This window comes from Notamacropus eugenii, chromosome X (assembly GCF_028372415.1).
Source record: "Notamacropus eugenii isolate mMacEug1 chromosome X, mMacEug1.pri_v2, whole genome shotgun sequence".
Classification (NCBI taxonomy): Eukaryota; Metazoa; Chordata; class Mammalia; order Diprotodontia; family Macropodidae; genus Notamacropus; species Notamacropus eugenii.
In genome coordinates, this window is record NC_092879.1 from 92,402,934 (window position 1) to 92,426,036 (window position 23,103).

At 43.3% G+C, this 23,103-nt stretch overlaps 1 protein-coding gene across 8 annotated transcripts in view; it reads right to left on the minus strand.

Annotated features, from left to right (window-relative positions):
* Nucleotides 1–115: 115 nt before the first annotated feature.
* SYTL4 (synaptotagmin like 4) overlaps nt 116–23,103 on the minus strand; it is a 48,901-nt gene continuing 25,913 nt past the window's right edge. For 7 of the 8 annotated variants that reach the window (XM_072625897.1, XM_072625893.1, XM_072625896.1 and 4 more), the window contains 8 exons: nt 21,633–21,731; nt 15,657–15,835; nt 15,226–15,328; nt 14,548–14,709; nt 4,895–5,003; nt 4,429–4,528; nt 2,525–2,733; nt 116–1,700 (listed from right to left, as the gene is read on the minus strand). In XM_072625897.1, the coding sequence (XP_072481998.1) occupies nt 1,552–1,700; nt 2,525–2,733; nt 4,429–4,528; nt 4,895–5,003; nt 14,548–14,709; nt 15,226–15,328; nt 15,657–15,835; nt 21,633–21,731 (1,110 nt within the window). In that variant the 3' untranslated portion in view covers nt 116–1,551. The remainder of the gene's footprint in view (nt 1,701–2,524; nt 2,734–4,428; nt 4,529–4,894; nt 5,004–14,547; nt 14,710–15,225; nt 15,329–15,656; nt 15,836–21,632; nt 21,732–23,103) is intronic. The other variant, XM_072625900.1, reaches the window with a different exon arrangement.

The following is a 23,103-nucleotide window of genomic DNA, read 5'->3' on the forward strand; positions in this document are numbered from 1 at the left end:
CAGAGGAAGGCCTGGGTGGTTAGGAGGGCATGTGCCACCTTCCCAGCTGGACAGAAGAGGTAGCAAGGATATCAAGGCACCCCAGTCAGGATCAAGAGAATGAGCAAAGGCAAAGGACAGGGAAGTAAGAAAGCTTTATTAAAACAAAAGAACACTTTAAAAGGTGGCAAACAGCAACACAACAGATTATAGCCAGGGTTCTCCCCTTTGCACTATGACACCAAACCAGTAAATCCAAATATGACCTCCATCCAATTCCTCCCTACAACAGAGATTTCTTCAGCTAGCTAGGCAAGAGCAGCTGGTGGAGCTTGCTCTGAAGAAAGTGGTTTTCCTCTCCAGAGTAGCTCCTTTTGCAAACAACTTTACATAAGTAAGTGCATTCGTAATTGGGGGGGGGGGTGGAGGGGAGGCCAGTAAGAAATCTCATCAGCATGGAATAAGCTGAGCAAGCATTCGAGAATTCATTCCCAGACTTAAACTCAGAGAACCCACTTTAGGAATCAACACATCCACTGCTGGTCAGCGGAGGCATTAGGGGCTGTACCTCAGATGGACTACCCTTCCTGCCCTCATTCGCTGGCAGGAGGCTCTGCTTTCCCTGGAAACCCAACATGGCTGCCAACTAGTTCACAATGCCTTCCCCAACTCCCAGGTTAGAAGAGTTTGCCTGGATCTCTTGCTTTTAAGCTGTTCTCCCAGATGTTGGTCATTGAGCTCATGCCATCTCTCCCCTGTTAGATGGCTGACTTCTTGAGCCCAGGGTCTCTGACATAAACTTATATCCTGGGTCCCAAGCACTGCTGAACATGCTAAGGAAAAAAAACAATGTGACCACCATTCCAAGGTAGCCAGAGGGGAAACTGGACATTCAACTAGAGTTTGGGGGGAGTTCAAATTCGGGGGAACCGCTTTAAAGGGAAGAAAAGCAATGAATGCCTCCCAAAAAAAACCCCTCCTGTCTGACTAGAACTGAAAACAGGCTGAAATGCAAAGGAGCCCAGCTGCCTTCCTGAGGACTAGGGAGGGGGTAGGGAGGCCCCTTCATCTCCCACAGAGATGAGCTTGACGCTTCTGTTCTCGCTTCTTCCACCTTTTCCTGCCCCTGGCAGCACCCACACAGATGGGGGCAAAGCTAAGGCCCAAAAGACCGTGAACTCTCAGGGAGCAGGGAGAGAGTAGAAGAGGTTGAAAAACTTGGTGGTTTCAGACTCTCAAGCACGAATTTAACCCTGACCCCAAATGGATGGGTCAGGATGGAATCTGCAAGAAAAACAAACAAGGTCAGACTAAACACAGGCACAAACACTGACCAAGAATAAAGCCACAGACCTGGGATTGCTCTGAAAGTTGACAACAATCCCACCTTCATTGCAGGATGGCAAGCTACATAGAGAGCCCAGCTGGATACACATATACACACACACAAACACACACACACACACACACACAAGTGTGCATCTGGATATGTAAGCAGGCGGTGGGAATCTTGGCTCTACTCCCTCTAGCTCAGCCCAGCTGGTGCTCCTACAGTTTGAGGGGAGCCAAGGCTCAGGATCCCAGCTTCTGCCTGGCCATGGTGGGACGGAGCTGCAGGGTCCCTTCCGCCCAGGAGCCTGGGTACTGGCGCATCTTCTGCCACAGACTCACTTCTTCCCCAGCAGAGTCCATCCAGTCAACCATCTCCCCGTTACTAATGCCTGAAAAAAGAGAGTCACTGACTGAGACTCCACAGGGGTGCCTGGGGATTTGGCAGGCCTCAGAGAAGAGTCTCTTTCTAAGAGGGATCGATACAAACAATTACCTAGAGTGGTCAAAGAGACTTCATCTGTGCCTTTGGCTCAGAAGAAAGGGATTCCCAAATTGACATTAGGACTCTGATGCCCATTGCATCATGGGAGAATATCTAGCTCGGAGACTGTTGTTCCACATAACCAGCCATGATGAGAGACTGCATAGGGCAGTAGATAGAGGGTCAGTTTGGGAAGCCAGGAAGACTTAGATCTGAGCTCTGCTTCCGATACGAGCTATGTGACCATGGGCAAATCACAACATCTGAGTGCACCAGGCCTCTAATATATAAATAAGCTGCCAAAATGCCTCCATAGACAGAGATTCTATGACAGGGAATTCACCACTCCAGTGAAATCGCAGGCAGGTCTAGACCCAAAACACTAAAGAAAACTGGCCACTGAAACTTCATGGCCAAACCATAGCCCTCCTACAAGAGTCAACCTGGCTCAAGGGAAAGCGCATTCCCCTCGACCCTAAGCTGAGGACTCTCAGGCCAGGTAGAAAGCGACTGAGGAGGTGCAGTTATTACTGCTAGAGTACAGCAGAGATTCAACTTCCTCTTCCCAGAAGCCTCCTCTGACCCACTTGGAAAAAAAGTTCTTATATGAAAGGGAGAGAGCAGGAACCCAAGCTAAGGAAGGGAGTCTCCAAGCCATCACATATACAGAGGTCAGTCTTCAAACTGCAAAGGCTTGGGGGCGGGGAGGCATGAGGAGCATGGGGATCTTACCAGTGCCAACACCCAGCCTGATTCCTCCCAGGAAATCATTGCTGGCCAAGGGCTCCCGGTCCCACACGGTCAGCTCCAGGCACACATGCTGCAGGTCCTCCAGCTTTACTCCAGAGTAAACGAATGTGTGATTGTAGTGAGGGTTCAAGCTCTTCTTCATCACTGGCGTCTTGCGTTTGCTGGCCTTGTTCCTCATAGGAAGGAGGTATCTGAACAATGGGAAGGGGAGTGAGAGAGGGAAACAGCCACTCCTTCCAAGCTGGTCACGTTTAATGGCCAAGCTCTCCTTCCCAGTGGTCTGGCCTATAACCCTAAGAGGCTCCTTCTCCCTCCTTCTTGTTTTCTGTTCAAATAGAATCCCTCCACCCTCTTCTACTACTACTTATTATTACTACCACTACTCATAATAATAACAATTTACATCTTGATAGCACTTTAACGTTTGGCCAAGTGTTACCCACAGGTAGCAGGTAAGGTAGGATATTATCCTCATTGTTTTAAATGGATGACGAAACTAGGATAGAAAGGGGTTGAATTATCAGCCCATGCTGGGATAGATTTTTAAACCCAAGTCTTCCTGGCTCCAAGGTCCAGTCTGTATCCAAACTCCATACTGTCTTTTCAAGCTAATGAATGTCACAGAAAATAAATGGAGTAAGTGGGCAGGGATGGGCTGGGTCTTAGTGAAAGCCCTATATCTAATCTGATGTGACTTATTAAAGAACTACCCACCAACATCAGAGCTGGGTCAGAAGGGAGAGATCCAGGACTTGGACAATGCTGGCAGTCTGTTATTCTGTTAATTGGGACTACCTGATTGGTAACATCCAAATGCTTGAGATCCCATGTGTTGGTGGAGGGGGAAGCAGAAGGGGCATTGTTATTTCATAAAATTAAATGAAGGCTCATCTGAACATGAGTGCCCCTTTCAAGCAGACTTCAGCCCTCTATGATTCAAGATATAGTCTCTGAGAGCTGTTCGTCACCACCCTTTGGCCAGTCTGGTCATGAGCCTCCCTTTGTGCACCTGGCATCTCCACATTCCTCCTTGAAATCATTTCCCCTTAGTAAGACCCACCAAGGTCTTGAAGACACCCTCAATAATCCCACCACCATGACATGAGGAAGCAGAAGTAGAGGGCACAAGGCCCCTCTTCCCCCAGGCCCCCCCAAATGAAGGTAACTATTGCCCCTTCCTCTCCTAAGACTGTTGTGTGAGACTCAGAGTATGTCTATAAAGCATTCTGCCAACCTAGCAGAAAGTGCTGGAGGAATAACGGCTAGTAGGGTGCTTAGTCAGAGGCCAGCGTAGGGTAGCAAGAGACGACTGCCCAAAAGTCAGAGACCCGGTTCCAAATTCCACCTCTAACACCCACTGGCTTGTGGCCCTGGGCAGTGCTACAGACAACCCACTGAGGCAGGGATGCTTCATCTTTTTGGTCTCAGAGATTTGACTCTTTTGGACCTATGGACCCCTTCCTTCCCAGAATAATGGTTTTAAAATGCATAGGATGACAAAGGAAACCAATTATATTGAAATGCAGTTATCCACATTTTTTTAAACAAGTTTATGGATTCCAGGTTAGAATCCTTGCCAATCTACATTGTTAAAACGAGTTTCCTTTCTGAGTGTTCCCTACACAGAGCTGGATCAAAAACTAATGGTGATGACAATGATGATGACAGTGTTGATTATAAAATGTCCCACTCAACTCTGTGCCAATTCTGTCACCAAAATCCGAGCTGGGCAGAATCTCCAGGGAGGGGTTCAGTGCAATGAAATGCTGCCTCCATCTTTCAAGACAAACGCCAGGGAGAAGCTAAGGAAGAAATTCCAGGGAACATCCTCTCTCTTGGCCTTCTTATCCAGCCACTAATTAAGGCCAACTTGGCTAAAGACTCACCCTTTGACAAAGCTGTCCGAGGTACCTCCAGACTTGGCAGCAGGCAGATTCTTGGCTTCTTTAATCCACACCTGGAGTTCTCCTCCATCTCCACCTTTGCCTGGAAAGGAGATTACCCACATTGAACATGCTCTGTAGCATCCAGCAGTGGCCACAACTGAACCAAAGTCAAATTCGGTTTAGGGCAACACGTATCTCTACAGACAGAACAAGGACCCCCTCCTAGGAATGAGATCCAGGAAAATCTGCCAGAGGCTGGGAGAGCATGGAGGGAGCCTGCTTGGATGACCAAAGTTCAAACCTTAACCTCTAACCCTAAATGTCAACCTAGTCCCTCTAGCAGCTCAGCAGTACTGGGACCACTGCTCCCCTCCCAGATGCTAAGCAAACCCTCATAACCAAGGCATTTGGTGCTCCAGCAAAAACTGAAATCATTACAGTCAAGTGCTTCAGAGGATACTTACTTTTTTTTTGTGGTCTCCAGCAACAGGCAGTTTGGAGGCCGGAATGTATTTCAGTGAAACTACTAACTCGCCCTTCTGTGGCAGCATGCTGGTCAGGGCCTCAGCACTGATCTGAAACACAAGTAAGCCCCTCCCAAGTCACTCAGGGCTTAGCGGATGGTGTTTGGGTGCAGCTGGGAACTGCTTATCCCAGCACCGGAACATCCTTCAGCATCCATAATACACAACCTGTTCTAGGCAGTGATCACAAGTGCTGGGGTGGTGGTTCTTTAGAGAAAGCAGAGTCCCAGCAACAAAGGGCCCTTCTGCTTTGCCCACTATCCATGCTGCCTTGGGAATACACATATCCAGTTCTGAACGCTTCAATTTGGTTTAATCCAACAAATATTTATTAAGGGAAACAGCATGGTGTGGTAGAAAGAATACTGGATTTGAAATCAGACAAATGGAGATCATACACCAGCTCTGTTACTTGTAACCCATGTAATCTTCTTGGGCAAGTCTCTTTCCTCCTCCAGGCCTCAGTTTCCTCATCTATGAAAAGAGAAGATTGGCCTAGATGACCCCTAAGGATCTTTTTCAGCTCTGAATCCGGCCATATAATCCTAAGTGCCTACTATGTGCTCCAATATCTGCAAGCAGAGAGGCCCAACATCTAAGCCCCCAAGAGCTGAGGCTCCTGTTGGCACCCAAGGAGCTGACTGCCACACAAGCTACTTGCTTAAGAAACTCTTCATAGTCCAAAGAGTGAGCCTTGTTAAAGGCTAGACAAGACTTCACAGAAACCTTCTCAGCCATTTCCATCAGTGTCCCTCCCTGCTTCATCAGCCACCAATGTCACAAAAAAGCATTTCTCCTCCGTTTGGGGCTGGGGTCGGAGCTGGAGAGAAAACTCACCAGGATCTCTTCTTATTCACCCTTCTCTATTCCAATTCACCCACCAACAAAACTTCACTTAGGACAGAGCCCTTGGATGGCACAGGATTAACAGCCAATCCATTTCCTTTTTGTTTCTTTGTTCTGAATATAGCTAAGTCTGAGTAAAATGGTCATTTCCACCTACATAGAAGAACAGAAAGAGGCTTATACATGAAACTACGAATCTCAATTATATCCAGCTTGCCTTTCTTTCAAGAAATTCAACATATGACTTTCAAAACTGTCCTACTTGTCTGTGATTTTTTCTGGCCTTCCTTTTGTCCCCTTCTGTGTATTTCAAAGTGATTCAGTGGTTCTCTTTCCTTCCTCCCTTTTTTTTGCAGTCAATCTACAGTTCCCTTCACCCTTCCCTCACTCCCATATCCACTCCTATGGAAAAGAAGGAAAAACAAAACCCTTGCAACGTACACACATGTACACGCACACACACACGCACACACACACACACACATGCACACACACACACGCACACACACACACACAGACACACACACATGCACACACACACACGCACATGCACACACACGCGCGCGCACACACACACACGCACACACACACACGCACGCACACACGCACGCACACACACACACGCACACACACACACGCACACACACACACACACACACCAAATTTCCACATTGGCAATGTTAAAAAAAAGGAAGTCTTATTCTGCATTTTGACCCTATCACCCTCTGTCAGGAGGTGGGTAGCCTGCTCTGTCATCACTTCTCAGGAATCAAGCTTGGTCATTGCGCTGTTCTTCAGTCTCTCAATGGTCTCTCTGAAACCGTCATTCTTCAGTTGTTTCTTATGGCATATTAGCATCATCATCAAAATGATAAGATTCATATAGCATTTAAAGGTTTGTAAAGTGCTTTATGTATATTCTCTCATTTGATTCTCATGACAGTCCTGTGTGGTATGTGCTATTTAGTATCCCCACTATACAGATGAGGACACTGAGGCTGAGACAGGTTAAATGATTTGCCCAGGGTCACATAGCTCGTATCTAAGGCATTCAATATTACTGTAATTCATTCACCTTGCCCCAGTGGATGACACTCATTTAATTTCCAATTCTTTGCTACACCAAAATCAGCTGCTATAAATATTTGTGTATATATGAATCTTATTTTTTTTATCTCTTTGGGGTAGAGACTTAATAGAGCTCTTTCTGGGTCAAAGGGTAGGCACCATTTAGGCATATGGGAGGCATAATTCCAGCTTGACTGAACCAACTGACTGTCTCTCCCAACGGAACATTCATGCGTCTTTCTTTCTGAAGTCCCTCCAACATCTGTCATTTTCCCCATGTGTCATCTTTGTCAGTCTGGTGGGCATGAGCTGGAACTTCAGAACTGCTTTAGTTTAATTTCTCTAATTATTAGTGATTTGGAGCATTCATAGCACATCTTTCTTCTTTAGATAATTTCCTTCATATCCTTTGACCATTGATCTACTGGGGAATAGTAGCCAATTGAAATCCACAAACATTTATTGAGTACTGACTATGTTCCAGATCCTGGGCTATATACTGGCAATAAAAAACAATCCAGTCTTTAGAAAATCACTTAGTGGTATGCCATCTAGGTACGCATTATACAAAGTAGTAGAAGAATCTGGTAGTCCCCCCAAGAATTCAAGTTCCACATAATTTCCAATTGTTAGATGACCCTGAGGAAGGTCAAAGAGGAGCAGGAAGTAGTGCAGTTAACTAGAGACTTAAAGGATGAAATGACTCTTCCAAGGCAGACAGACGTGATTAGTGGGCCTAGGATAAACTATGAAAATATGGTATCTGAAAGTTGAATATGTTTTGGAAGTTGAATTTCCCAAAAGGAAAAGGCATGCTCTAGCCTCTTGCCTAGGGAAAGAGATAGAATTACAGTTTTTTAAAGTAGAAGTTACAATAAATACTGTTGCTAATTTCATTTCTATTTCGAAGAGGTATGGGCACCAACTGTTAATAGTATCAAAAAAGTACATTCAGGATTGTTTTGATTCTTGTATTTATAAAAAGGGGAGAAGAGAAAAAGATAATTTATACTACTTTATAAAAAGAGCTGTTTAAAGCAGCAACTCCAGGTTACACGTAACAGACATAGGTAAGTAGGTTTACAGTTGTATTGTTACTGTTCAGTCATGTCTGATTCTTTGTGACACCATTTCTGGGGTTTTCTTGCAAAGACCCTGGAGTAGTTTGCTATTTCTTTTTCCAGCTCATTTTAGAGATGAGGAACTGAAGAAAACTAGGATTTAGTGACTTGCCCAGGGTCACACAGCTAATAAGTGTTTGAGGCTGGATTTGAACTCAGGTCTTCCTGACTCTAGGCCTAGCACTCTAACTCCTCCACCACCCAGCTGCCCATATATGCTTATAGACTATTCTGATAAACCATGACTTTTCGTTTAAGTGAAAAATAAAAAGAATTTCATAGAGCTAGGAAAAGTAATAGTGAAATTTATCTAGAGGAACAAAAGGTCAAGAATCTCAAGGGAAGTACCGAAAGCAATATATCCAAAAAAAAGCCAGACTCATCAAAATAATTTGGTACCAGTTCAAAAAAAGAGAGTTAAATCAGTGGAACAAATTAGGTATACAACATACAGAAGCAAACGAATGTAGCAGCCAAATTTGATTAAACCCAAAGACCCCACTCATCAAGGTAAAGATTCTGTTTAACAAAAACTGCTAGAGAAACTAGAAAGCAGTCTGGCAGAAATTAGGGATAGACCTACATTTCATGTCATATACTAAGATAAGCTCCAAATGAACAGAAGAACTCAGATATGAGAGGGGCAAGAGAAAAAATTACCTTGGAGGGTAACCTTCAAGGAAGAGTTCATGACCAATTAAGGGTTAAAGAGGATCACATGAGAAAAGGATGGACCATTTTAATAAAATTAAATTTAAAAAGGTCTTGCACAAACAAATCCAACGTGGCTAACAAGAGAATGGAAATAGTGATGGGGGGGGGAGGAAGTTCCATCAAGTTTCTTTCTTAAAGGTCTCATTTCCATGGAGAATATAAGAAATTGATTCAAACTTGTAAGAATAAAATCATCCCCCGATTGATAAGTGATCAAAGGATATTATGAACAGATAGATCATAAGGGAAGAAATCCAAGCTATTTATAGCCACATGAAAAAAATACTCCAAATCACTAATAATTAGAAAAATGTAAATTAAAGCAACTCTGAGGCTCCAGCTCAACACCCATCAGATTGGCAAAGCCAACCAAGAAGAAAACAATAAATGTTGGAAGGAATGTGGATAAACAGGTACACTGTTTACTGGGAATTATTGTTCCAGTCATTCTAGAAAGCAATTTGAAACCATTACCCGAAAGTTATTCTTAAACTACGCATTACCCTTTGACCCAGTTGATACACTTATACGTGATCGAAGTAATCAAAGAAAGCAGAAAAAAAGAAAGTCTCATATATACAAAAATATTTATAAAGGGTCTTTTTTGAAGAAGTAAAACCCCTGAAAACTAAGAGGTGCCCACTTATTGGGAAATGGCTAAGCAACTATGGTTCATTCATATAAAGAAATATTATTGTATAATAATAAATGACAAAATGGACAGTTTCAGAGGAAAACTGGGGAGATTTGTATGAGAGAACACAAAGTGAAGGACAACCAGGAGAACAATTTATACAACAATATGAAGAAAAATAACTTTGAAAGACTCTGAGCAATGCAGTGATCAACCACAATTCTGGAAGACTGAAGACTAAGTGGGCAAGACATGATGGGCTTCAGAAGCAGAACGACACCTGACATTTTTAGACACGACCAAAGAGTTTGGTAGGCTGGATTATACATATTTTTTTATGAAGGCTTCTTTTTTCTTTTTTTGTTGTTCAGTGGTAGGGGGAAAGTGAGAGGGAGAGATAACAAATTCATGGGGGAAATTTTTATTCCAAAAGTTAAAAAAAACTTTAGGTAATAAAGACACATAAAAGTACAACTGGATTTACCAGAACAGCAAGGAAAGAAGGAGGAAGGGAGGAAGGGAGGAAGGAAGGAAGGAAGGAAGGAAGGAAGGAAGGAAGGAAGGAAGGAAGGAAGGAAGGGAGGGAGGGAGGGAGGGAGGGAGGAAGGAAGGAAGGAGGAGGGAAGGAAGGAAGGAAGGAAGGAGGGAGGAAGAAAGGGAGGAAGGAAGGAAGGGAGGAAGGAAGGGAGGAATGAGGGAAGGAAGGGAGGGAGGAGGGAGGAAGGAAAGGAGGAAGGAGGGGAGGGAGGGAGGGAGGGAGGAAGGAAGGAAGGGAGGGAGGGAGGGAGGGAGGGAGGAGGAAGGAAGGGAGGGAGGGAGGGAGGAAGGAAAGGAGGGAGGGAGGGAGGGAGGAAGGAGGGAAGGAAGGAAGGAGAGAAGGAAGGAGGGAAGGAAGGGAGGGAGGGAGGAAGGGAGGGAGGAGGGAGGGAGGAAGGAAGGGAGGGAGGGAGGGAGGGAAGGGAGGGAGGGAGGAAAAGAAGGAAGGAAGGAAGGAAGGGAGAGAGGAAGAAAGGAGGAAGGAAGGAAGGAGGGAGGAAGGGAGGAAGGGAGGGAGGAAGAAAGGGAAGGAAGGAGGGAAGGAAGGGAGGGAGGGAGGGAGGGAGGAAGGAAGGAAGGGAGGGAAAAAGGAAGGAAGGGAGGGAGAGGAAGAAAGGGAGGAAGGAAGGGGAGGGAGGAAGGGAGGAAGGGGAGGGGAGGAAGGAGGGAAGGAAGGAAGGGAGGGAGGGAGGGAGGGAAGAAGGAAGGAAGGGGAGGGAGGGAGGGGAGGAAGGAAGGAAGGAAGGAAGGAAGGAAGGAAGGAAGGGAGGGAGGGAGGGAAGGAAGGAAGGAAGAAAGGAAGGAAGAATCCTTTATCCTGTAAAGCTCCTCATTTGTTGTTTCCTTGTCTGTAAAACAACAGCTGGTTGGGACAGATGATACAGAAGGGCTCTTCTAGGTCTGGAGTTATATTACAGTCTGTGGCAACAGACTTAGTGAAGCTAATGAAATAAGAGAAACTCAAATGCCTGAATCTTATGATAATCTACAGATGGATCTGTAGCTACCCACAATTAAAACAAATTTGTTTTGCATGTAAATTTTTTTTAAAAAATAGTACTTTTAAACATGACAGAACAGGAAGGTGATAAATGTTGGAGAAGATGTGTGAGAGTTGGAACATTAATTCATTGTTGGTGGAGCTGTGAGCTGATCCAACCATTCTGGAGAGCAATTTGGAACTATGCACAAAGGGCTACAAAAATGTGCATACTCTTTGACCCAGCAATACTACTTCTAGGACTGTATCCCCAAGAGATCATAAAAATGGGAAAGGGTCTCACATGTACAAAAATATTTATAGCAGCACTCTTTGTGGTGGCCAAAAACTGGAAATCAAGGGGATGACCATCAATTGGGGAATGGCTGAATAAATTATGGTATATGAATGTAATGGCATACTATTGTGCTATAAGAAATGATGAACAGGAAGACTTCAGAGAGGGCTGGAAAGACTTATATGAACTGATGCTGAGCAAAAGGAGCAGAACCAGGAGAACCTTGTACACAGCAACAACCACAGTATGCGAGGATTTTTTCTGGTAGACTTGAAACTTCATGGCAATGCAAGGACCTAAAAAATTTCCAGTGGTCTTTTAAGGCAAAATGCCTTCCACATCCCGAGAAAGAACTATGGAATTCAATCGCAGAATGTAGCAGATCATCTTTTTTTGTATTATGGTTTGGCTTGTTATATGATCTCTCCCATTCATTTTAATTCTTCTATGCAACATGACCATGGTGAAAATGTATTTAATAGGAATATATGTGTAGAATCTACATAAAATTGTGTGCTGTGTCAGGGAGGGAGGGGGGAAGGAGGGCTACGGAGGGAAAAAAATCCAAGTTATATTGTAGTGATTGTAGAACACTGATAATAAAAAATTTAAAAAAAGAATAAAAGCCTTATAAAAAAATAGTACTTTAAAAAAAACTAAGAGGAAATAAGTATATGGGTATATGATTCTGAAATTAGGAAGTTATTTTTAATATGTGGAAAGTTAAAAAAAAAAACAGTTCCCTGGGCCTGGGTCCTAGCTGTTGATACAACCCTAACCAGTCAATTCCCTTCCCCCCTCTTTATCCCAACCTCATCATGTTATAGTAGGAACATGGTGGGGGGCATGAAGGGAAGAAGAAAAGGGAGTGCTGTAGCAGTGAATGTAATCCATCCACCCAAGAAAAGCTTTTTTTAAAAAATTTGGTAAATTACAGCGCCAGGGAAAACTCAGTTCAAGGTAAAGTTGGCAAAGCTTCTTTGGACAAGATGTATATAGTCAATACAGCCATGAATCCAAATTTGGATCTCCAAAGTATCATCAATCAGTTAAATATTTATATATTTATTATTAAATTAAGAAGTAGCATAATATAGTATAGTCAAGCTCTCTGAGCCCTAGGCAACTCCCTTAGGACTGTAAGTTACTTTAGGACCAAAGAAAAGATAGAAAGTATTACAAAATGTAAAATAGATCATTTTGATTACATAAAATTAAAAGGTTTTTGCACAAACAAAACCAATGCAACCAAAATTATAAGGAAAGCAAAAAACTGGGGAAAAAATTTTGCAACAAGTATCTCTGATAAAGCCCTCATTTCTCAAGTTTATAGAGAACTGAGTCAAATTTATAAAAAATGCAAGTCATTCACCAACTGATAAATGGCCAAAGGATATGAACAGGTGGTTTTCAAAGAAATCAAAGGTACATATACTCATATTTTTAAAATGCTCTAAATCGCTATTGATTAGAGAAATGCAAACTAAAACAACTCCAAGTATCACTACATGCCCATCAGATTGGTTAAAAAGACAAAAAAAAAGAAAATATTAGATGTTGGAGGTAATATAGGAAAACTGGGATACTAATGCATTGTTGGTGGAGTTGTAAACTGATTCAATGATTCTGGAAAGCAATTTGGAACTATGTCCAAAGGGTCATAAAGCTGTGCAGACCCTTTGATCCAGCAATAACACTACTAGGTTTATATCCAAAGACATCCAAAGAAAGGGAAAAGGACTTATTTGTACAAAATATTTATAGCAGTTCTTTTTTTGTGGTGGCTAGAAATTGAAAATTGAAAGGATGTCCATCAATTAGGGAATAGCTAAACAAGCTGTGGCATATGATTGTAAAGGAATATTATTGTGCTGTAAGAAATGGCAAGCAGGATGAGTTCAGAAAAACCTGGAAAGACTTACATGAACTGATGCATAGTGAAGTGAACAGAATTAGGAGAATGTTGTCCATGGTAACAGCGATATTATTTGATGAAGAACTGTGAATGATTTAGCTATTCTGAGCAACATAATAATCCAAGACAATTTCAAAGGACTAACAATGAAGCATACTATCCACCTCTAGGGAAAAAACTGATATTGACTGAATATAGAGTGAAGCAGGCTATTTTTTACTTTATTTCTTTCATTTTGTCTTTTGAGTCTTATTGCAAAAAATAACTAATATGGAAATGTTTTACATAATTACATATGTATAACCTATATCTGATTGCTTACCATCTTGGGGAGAAGGGAGGGATAGAATTTAGAACCCAAAACTTTAAAAAAACTGAAGAAAAAGACTAGATTATAACCCATCTGAATCAGTGGAAGGCATTTCCCCACACAGAGGAAATCATGGGGCTGGGCCAAAAATGAAATTTCTTTTAATTTTTTTTTAACAATTTCTGCCATTATAGTCTAACAGAAAACCCAATGTGTATCATATAAACCCAAGGGGAAAAAATGTCAGTAGGAACAAGGTCATTGCTGCCAAATATTTTAAGCCAAGCTCAAAGTTTTTCAAAGCCCAATTCTGGTCTCAAAAGGTGTATGTGTATACCTCAATGTGTATGCTTGCACACACACACACACACACACACACACACACACACTCTCTCTCTCTCTCTCTCTCTCTCTCTCTCTCTCTCTCTCTCTCTCTCTCTCTCTCTCTCTCTCTCTCTCAATCACAAGCATGTATAGAAACCAGAAGGGGGCAGCAGAACCCTGCCAACTGCATTCAAAAGATTGGTAGAGGCTCCTGGAAGTTCCAAATCAAGACCAAGCTGACTTGAGACACAAGCAGTCTCTATTGAGTTGCTTCTCACAAAGCTGAGAACCAAGTGGGCAACCACTGCTTAGGAAAATGTTGAATGAACTGTGAGATAGGAATGTCATGGAATATAACTATGTGATAAGAAATGACAAATATGAGGAAATCAGAGAATCATGAGAAGACCCACATGAACTGATACAGAGTGAAGGAAGTGGAAGCAGGAAAGTGAGAGGGAAAGATGACTACAACGATTACATAGCATGACTACAATAATGAAGACAGAAAGAACACTATGATGAAACTGGATGCCATAAAATTGTAATGCTCAGCCCTGGCCCTGAAGAAGAGATGAGGAAATGTACCTCTCTTCACTTTAGAGTGGAGGGGCGTGGGGTGGGTGGGGAGAGGAACCATGAGTGAAGAATGCGTACTTTCTCGGGATTGGGCACCTTGTCAGCTGGTTTTGCCTGCTTCTCTTGGTTCTGAGGAAAGGGTGGATGGGTGGATGGTTGGGGTGTGGGGTAGGAGGGGTATATGAATGTAATATAGAAAGAAAAAGTTTCAACAAAATTTTCATTTCAAAAAACAAACAAGATGCTGTTGAGAGGGGGAAGCAGCCATACCTTTCCATGCAAGGGGAGCCACTGATCAAGAGGCTTGTCAAGCTTCCAGGAGTTCATGTTGACCTCAGCCTCTCCCAGGAAAGTATTGTGGCCCAAACGGCCACGGTGCCAGACAGAGAACTGTAAGACCCTCTGAGACAGCAGGGATTTGGGAATCTCATACTGTGAAAAGCAGCACAGATGCCCAGGGTCAAGGGAGGTAGAGATATGGAGCCCCATTCACAAAGGGCAAGGATTTTAGAAAGTCACCCCAGGGGAGCCTCAGCCCCAGCAAATCCAAAAAGGCAATGAATGGCCTCTCCTTCCTGCCCAGACTTGGGTTACTAATTACAAGTGCATGCCCACCTTTTCAATTTCTTTGTGCCAAGATCTAATTCCCCATCCCACTCCACATCTCACACAGCTCCCACATACTGAAGTGAAGACTCAGCACAGAATTGATTCGTTATGTCTGATTTGGGAAGGAGACCTCCAGACCTTGAACAGTGAAGGAACTCATTTCCCAAAGTGACTGATCAAGTGAAACCTGGGGCCATCTGGGTCTCTACTTCCCAAAAGCAAAGGTTTGTGCCCTCCCTCAGTGTTTGCACAGGCACTGAGGTGACCCACTCGGGTACAAGTGAGATGCTGCAGATAGGAGCCTGAAATGCCATCTGCCCCAGGGTTGGGGGTACTCACTCGGAAAATCTCATCAAACATTGGGTTGATAGTGCCTTGTTTAACGCTGGTTTTACGCTTTCCCTGTCGGGATTTGTCAGGCAGGAGGTAAGTCTTCACATACCTGGAGAACATTGCAAATGCCAATTGCTTCACTGGGTCTCCTCCAAACCCCTTACCTATTGCTCTCTCTCTCTCTCTCTCTCACATACACACACATGTACTCTCTCTCTCTCTCTCTCTCTCTCTCTCTCTCTCTCTCTCTCTCTCTCTCTCCAAGCATGAAATGTCCCCTTATTATTGCTCCAGCATATCTGATACCCTTACTCCTTAATGTCTACCCCTCAACATCCTTTAGTTCTCCCTCTTCAGCCCCTGGCTCCATGGGGGCTCGCCCTTGCCCTAGGCACCCTGTCTGCCTTCTCAGAGTGTCAGGTTTGGGCAGCACTCACGGGTTTGAGCGCTTCTTGATGTCATCAGCAAACGCCAGCTGGCGGCACTCCTTCACATGGACCATCAGGGTCTGGGAGGACTGCTCATACTTCAAGGAGATGGCAATCTCGCCTGTTATCAAGATGTTACTGACTTCCCCAGCCTCACTGTAGATGCTCACCATGCTTCCCAGCGTGCTCTGGAGAGAATAAAGTCCAAATATACCATGGAGTTCTTGCCTGGGGAGCCTCAATACCCTCCACAGGTCTCTCTAGAACAAACCTCACAGGAAGTGCCAGAAAGCTTGGCAGTAAACCTTGCCATTAGCCCCCTGAGACAAGAGCAAGGAACAGTGCATGTGCACTAGACAATTCACTCTGAAACAGGGGCCTGAAGGCCTCACAAAGACTTGGGGTGGGGGGGTGGGGGCCAGTGAATTCAGATGAGAAAAACATTCTATCACTATCTTCCAACTAAAATTGAGCATTTCCTTCAATCACTTTAAAACATTTAAAAATGCCAGTTAGGTACTTTGGAGATGACCTACACGCTTTGCTTTCTAGAGAATCCTAGATTTAGAAATGAAAGAGATTGAAGAGGTCATATTATCTAATCTCCTCCTTTTATAGATGATGAAAGTGGGACCCAGAGAGGTTCGGTGACTTGTCCAAGATCTCACAGAGAGAAAATGGTAGAATCCAAATTTGAACCTAAGAGCTCTCTATACCTGCCCATCCTTGCGCCCCTTGGGCACGTCCTCCTTGTAGATCCTCACAAAGTGAGGGGTTAAGGGGGAGGTCATTCAACATACATCTCTTAACATCATAGAGAAACTATGGGGCATGTGACATGGGCCACTATCTATTGCTTTCCTTTCCCTGGAGGCTTTTGTGCATTTCTTTACTCCCCTCCACCTTGGCTGCAGTAGAGGGACGAGAGGAGGACAGAGAGAAGTGAAGTTCAAACTCTTCAGTTTTTGCTCCATGTCAGGGGCAGGTCTGTCATTCCTGAGTTGCCATAGCCAAAGTGGCAGCTTACTGCTGCTGAGCCACTCTGTGTTTGGATGAGCCAGTTATTAGAAAGCAGGCACAGCCTGCCGTCTAGACAGTACATTCTCACCTGGTGGAACCTGCCAGAGTTTGTCTTCCTTGGCACAGGCCTCCATGCTACAAGTTTCCAAAGGCCAGGCCAGAGAAGTTTGGAGCTCTGGGAGTTCCTACTATGTCAAACATGAGGCCATCTTTTTAATCTCACTATTCTTTTGGCCAGGCTCTATGACTGGGAATCATGAAATAGCACTTTCTTCAAGAACTCAAAGTTATAGGGCACCCAAGGAGTAAGGGAAAGACCTATGAAAGATAGGAGGACTGTGCATACTGTGAGCAAAGAACTGTATGCTCAGTGCAACACATGAGATTTCTTTACAAAGACATATGCCCACAAACCCAAATAGAGGTCAGCTGGTCTCACAGAGAGCATGAGGGATGACTCACTCACTTGCCTAGGTCACATGGCTAGCAGAAGATGAATCTGAACCTAGGTCTTCCTAACTCCAAGATCAGCATTCTATCCACTATACCACACTGCCTCTCGAAAAGCAAATGGGCCCATTCCAATTAAAAGACACATGAAAGACTCATGTAAATAAAATTACAAAATATTCTTTCAGGGTTGCCAAAATAAAAATGATAATACTACCTAAATAATGCTACACCAAACTACCAAGAAGGCTACATTATAGAACAGAATTCATTTGGAGAAACAACAGGTTTCATGGGGGAAATGAGGGAAAAAAAGTATAAAAGAAGGGATGAATGCGCCTTCCAGACTTCAAAACATATAGGACAGTTAGGTGGTGCTGCAGTGGACAGAGACCTGGGCCTGGAGTCAGGAAGACTCCACTTCCTGAATTCAAATCTGGTCTCAGACACTTACTAGCTGTGTGACCCTGGGCAAGTCACTTAACCCTGTTTGCCTCAGTTTCTTCATCTGTAAAATGAGTTGGAGGAGGATATATCTAACCACTTCAGTATCTTCATCAAGAAAATCCCAAATAGGGTTATGAAGAGTCAGACATGACTGAAAAATGACTCAACCAAAAAATAGAAAAGTTCATCACCAAAACAGACTAGGATAGGCAAGAACCAGAAACAAAGTCCAAAGCATGCCTAGAGGTTAAAAAAAAAACCAAGAAGAGAAATTACTGGAGTAAGAACTCTTGACTCCACAAAAACCACTAGGAAGCAAGTAACGAATCAAAAAAACCCCAACCAAACACTGAAAGCGAGCATTTAGAAAAATTACAGAAAAGAGCAGAAGAAAGTTCAGAGGGATTCACAAACCAGCAGGGGAGCTTTGGAACTAATGTGGTGAATTGTATACATTTTGTTTTTAACCCAGGTTGTGCATAACAGAGATGCAAGTGTTCACTTACAATCTCCCCCCTCTCCCCTCATTGTGTTTTGTATATAGAAGTGTTCAAATTTGTTGGGTTTTTGTCTCTCCCATTAGAACATTAAGCTCCTTGCCTGTAGGAATTGTTTCATTCTTTGCATTTGTAGCCTGAGTGCCTGGCCCAATGCTTGCCTGACACATAGTAGGCACACAACAAGTAGGTTTGTAGATTAAGTGATCATTGAAAATCAGAAAGTACCTTGGCAGAAATCAGCTTAGACCAGTACATTATAGGTTATAATGGACACATGATCTATACGTAAGAGGTCACATTAAGATAAAGTTAAGTAATGGAGGGAGACATCTTCCACAACTATGGTTGGAGGAGAATTCTTTTTCTTTATTCGTTAATTTATTTGTTTTTAGTTTTCAACTTTCACTTCCATAAGTTTTAAATTTTCTCCCCCTCCCTCTAAGGGGAGAATTCTTAACCCAACAAGGAATGGAGATGATCATAACAGAGAAAATGAAAAAATACGACTTCATAAAACTAAAAATCTTTCACACAAATAAAATCAATGCAATTGCCCGTTAGGTGAAAATATTTTCATTAGATACTTCTGATAAAAGGCTGCTTTTCATAATATGTTGGGAACTCACAGAAATACATAAAACACTCCCCCGGACAAGTGAGCAAAAAATATGAACAAATAGCTTTCAAAAGAATTTCAAACTACCAACAATCATATGACTGTTCCAGATCATTAATAAGAAAAGGAAACATTAAAAAAATAGTTTTGAGATTTCACTGTACATCTATAAAAATAACAACTATCACAAAAGATTGAAATAGTTTTGGTGAAGATTCAAAAAGACAAACACACTCATACAATGCCAAGAGGCATCGTGGGAACTGATTGATCTAACTATTCTGTAAAACATTTTGGCATTATGCTTTTAAGAAGTCACTAAGCCATTTATGCCCTTTGACCCAGAGATCCCACACTGGCCATATGTTCCTAAGGAAATAAAAAAACAGAATGAATTCTCTCATATACACCAAAATATTCAAATAAACACAGAATGAAAATAGAAGTGAATGTCTATTGATTGGGGAATGGCTGAAGAAACCACGATATGTGAATTTAATTAGATGTAATTTCTCATGCTGTAAGAAACAACCATGAGGAAGTCAAGAGAATCATGAGAAGATTCATTTAAACTGATGCAAAGTGAAGTAAGCAAAACTAGGAAAATAATTCATATCAAGATAAGACTTTACACTACAGATGGAAAGAGCTCTAAAACAAAGCTGAACACTGGGTAACTATAATGCCCAGCTTGGCCTTGGAGGAAAGCTGAAGAAATGCACCTCCTTCCTTTTGTTAGAGTGTAGGGGGACTGTGGATACAGAATAATGAATATCTAGTCGCACATAAAATAGAAGATACGGTGTGGGATCAGTGGTAAAGAGAAAATGAGTTAGCCAAGAGTAAGATTACAAGCCTGATACATAGTAGGTGCTAAACAACCTCATCACCACATCACAGGGTGTGTGTGAACTTTGATAAATTCATAATGTATATGAGTTATGGTTAAGAAATAAAAAATGAGGAAGATTATAAGAAAGAAATTGAGAAGCAGACAGACGGTGGAGGGTTAGTATTCTGGGCCCAGAACAAGTAGCTGAGGGCCACCCAGGCTGCCAGCACTGTCTTCACTCTTCTCTCTCCTGGTGGTACCCTCTGCTTTTCCCCATGAACTCTACTATTTAATCTTAGGAGAGAAAATTAGTAAGGTTTTGCCTTGGACTTGGCCTCCCCATTCTAGGGCATCTTCCACACAGCCGCCAAAGCGATTTTTCCTCTATTGACCCTGGGATCACATATCTTATCTTTACTCATTTCTATTTTTGCATAAGTTTTATAATGTACACAACTGAGAACACAGTAGAATACGTATAATTTATAAAGAAGTAAATACACACACATTAGGGAGACAATTTTTTTTTCTGATGGAGCACAAGGTCATAAAAGTTGGGTGCTTCCTGGTCTAATAACAATAATAGTAATAATCAGCATTTATCTAGTTCTTTAAGGTTTGCAGAGCACTGTATTGACGTGGTGTCTTGTTATATCCTGACTATTTCCACTTTACAGTTGAGGAAACTGAAGCTGAGAGAGATTAAGTGCTAGTAGGTGACTGAGACAGAATTTGAACTCAGGTTCAGACTGAGTCCAGAGCTCTACCTACTGAGCCACCTAGTTGCCCACAAAATAGCATGGGAAACTTTATGAAATTGCCTTGCTAAAATCTAGGCAAACTACAACCTATTCTTAATGAAGTCCTGTTGGCTCTTGGCGGTCACTGCTTCTCTTTCTAGATGTTCTCCAGCTAGCTCTTTCACGATCTGCTCTACAGTTTTGCCAGGAATCACAGTCAGGATCCCTGGCATGTAGTTTGCAGACTCTTCTCTTCCCTTTTTTGAAAATCAGGACATTGGTAATGCGTGCTATTATTGTTATCATTCAGAACTAGCATTCGCTGAGTGCTTTCCGGTTGGCAGGGGTCCCTTCCCCGATCCTATGGGCCCTCTCCCACTATCTAGGACAGAGGCTCAGTGGCAACACCTGCCGGCTCTTCTGATCCCCAAAGATATAGCCAGTTTGAGCCAGATGGCTTGAATCTCCCAAGGGCAAGCTCAGGGTTTTCTTATCACCCTCCTGATGTTGGGGACCAAGTCCTTGCTTAACTCATTTTTCTTCTGTCCTTTCTAGGTCAAGTGACCTTACCAGAACAGATCTGAGGGCACAGCTCGAGCCCCTTCCCAAAACATGGGGGATTATGAGCTGTCTGTAATGAACTGTAATCTCTCTTCTTTGGGGTTGTTTTTTTGCCTTGTGCCAGAAGGGAGAATTTGGTTAATGCTTTCAAGGCTTCCACACAAAATGGTCCCAGCCCCAATTACTTGAGGTCAGAGGCCCCCCTTACCCTCAACCACGGGCACAGCAGAACAAAGCTCAAGAACCTGCCTAGGCCTGTCCCAAGCAGTTAAGTTTAGGTCTCAGAATCCCTTGAGCAACTGCTTCAGGGTCCACATCATCCAATCCAAACCTGAACAGGAAACTCCCTGAAAAGCAGGCATTTAGCCTTAGGACCTCCCAGGAGGAAGAAGCCCCTCCATCTCCTGAAACAGACCATGCCACTTTTGGACAGCTCTGCTTCAGAAGGAAAAGCTTCCAGGCATTGAGCCTGACTTGGCCTCTCTGCCGCCTTCATCTTTTGTTTCTAGATCTGCTCTTTGGAACCAAGTAAACAAATCCCTCTAATTCATGTGACAGCCCTTCAATCCTTGACCACAGCCATCAATATCTATCTTCGCCTGACCCAAAGCCATCTCTGCTCCAGGCTAAATGCCCCTGCTATCTCCAACCAATTCTCCTCTTCGAGACCTTGAGATCCTTCGCCAAGCTGGTCACCATCCTCTAGAAACACTTAATGTGACCCCAAGGATCAGTAAAACTACACATTTGCCTTCCCCTTCCACAGAACGGGGATGGTCGCCCCAGATCTCCCTCCTTGGGGTGCAGTTACTGACTCACCAAGGAAGAGCCACTCCGCAGGCTGCTTCTTGCTGTCTTCTGCCGGTGGATCTCCACCAGGCTATCAATGTCCTCTTCCTCCTCCTCTTCCTCCTCCTCCTGGTAGTATAAAGAAGTCTGTCAGGCTCAGGGACAATGGCAAGGTTCTGGAATCTCAGAAACCTCAGTCATCGCAAAGCTGTGACATTCATATATACCCACTTCACCTACATCACAGGTCACTGAAGAGATCACCTGTTCAGAGCTGCTCTCCAGGCTTCTGAGAAGGACACAAAGGTAATACAGCAGATATACTCAGAAGCTAGAAATCTCCTCCTCCTACCTACAACTCTCAGATTTCCTTGAAGACGCGAGAAACTGGGGATGCAGAATGCTGCCCTCGGCTGGGGTCACCAGGCCAGTCGGCTTTGCTTAACTCTTTTTCTCTGTTATACAAGGGTACCATACTCCATATGAGGCATGATCGTGAAAACAAAAGCTTCAGTAAAACAAGAAAGCTTGGGGTGGGAGGAATCTCTTTCTCTGATGGGTGATATTTCAATCAACTAACACGTATTTGAGGTATTAGAGAGACAAGACCGCAAACACACACAAATACACACATAGTGTAATATAGTTCACATAATCACAGACTGGGAGCTGGAAGGGAATCTAGAGATCACCTAGTCCAGCTTTCCCTCATTTTACAGATGAGGAAGCAGAGGCCCACAAAGGTGAAATGTCTTACAGAAGAGACAAGATTTGAACCTAGAGTTCTTTCTACTGGATTATGATACAGAATTGAACTTGAGGTTGAGTGCTCAAGACCAAGCTGTCCCCGAGCTCAGATAAGGTGAAGATTACTGTTGCCTAGGAAGTCAGGAAAGGTCAGGGAGCTGGAGGTGGGTGGACAGGTGGTTGGTTCCAAAGAAGCCCAAAAAAACAAGTGGTACTGGGCAGGAGACGAGATGTTCAAATACAAAATGAGAAAAATATGTGAGACGATGTATGATTCATTGTGAGATTAGTGCATCTGCGGTGATAGGAATTAGGAGCTGTTTTTGCCTTCGCTGTCTCACACATGTGAATCGGCAACTGGACTTTGGAGATTTGCAAGAACAGAGAGCTGGGTTTTGCCTTTCATCGAGGATTAATAAGTCTGGGAAATCTGAGAACTGCGAGCTCACACAGTACTAATCGCTAAAGGTCAACTCCACATACAAAACAAAAGCCCAAATGTCACCCAGCAGGAGTAAAAAACTGGAAACCAAGTGGGTGCCCATCGATTGGGGAATGGTGGAATGAACTGTGGTGCCTTAATGGGATGCAATATTATTGTGTTGTGACACACAATGATTATGAGGTGTTATGAGAAACATGGCAGTTTAAGTTTAAAGGCAGATCCGGAAATGACTGATCTGATGATTTCAAGGTTTCAATAAAACCTGAGGCCGGGTTTTTGTTTTTCCATCCCCAGCACCTACCACCAGAC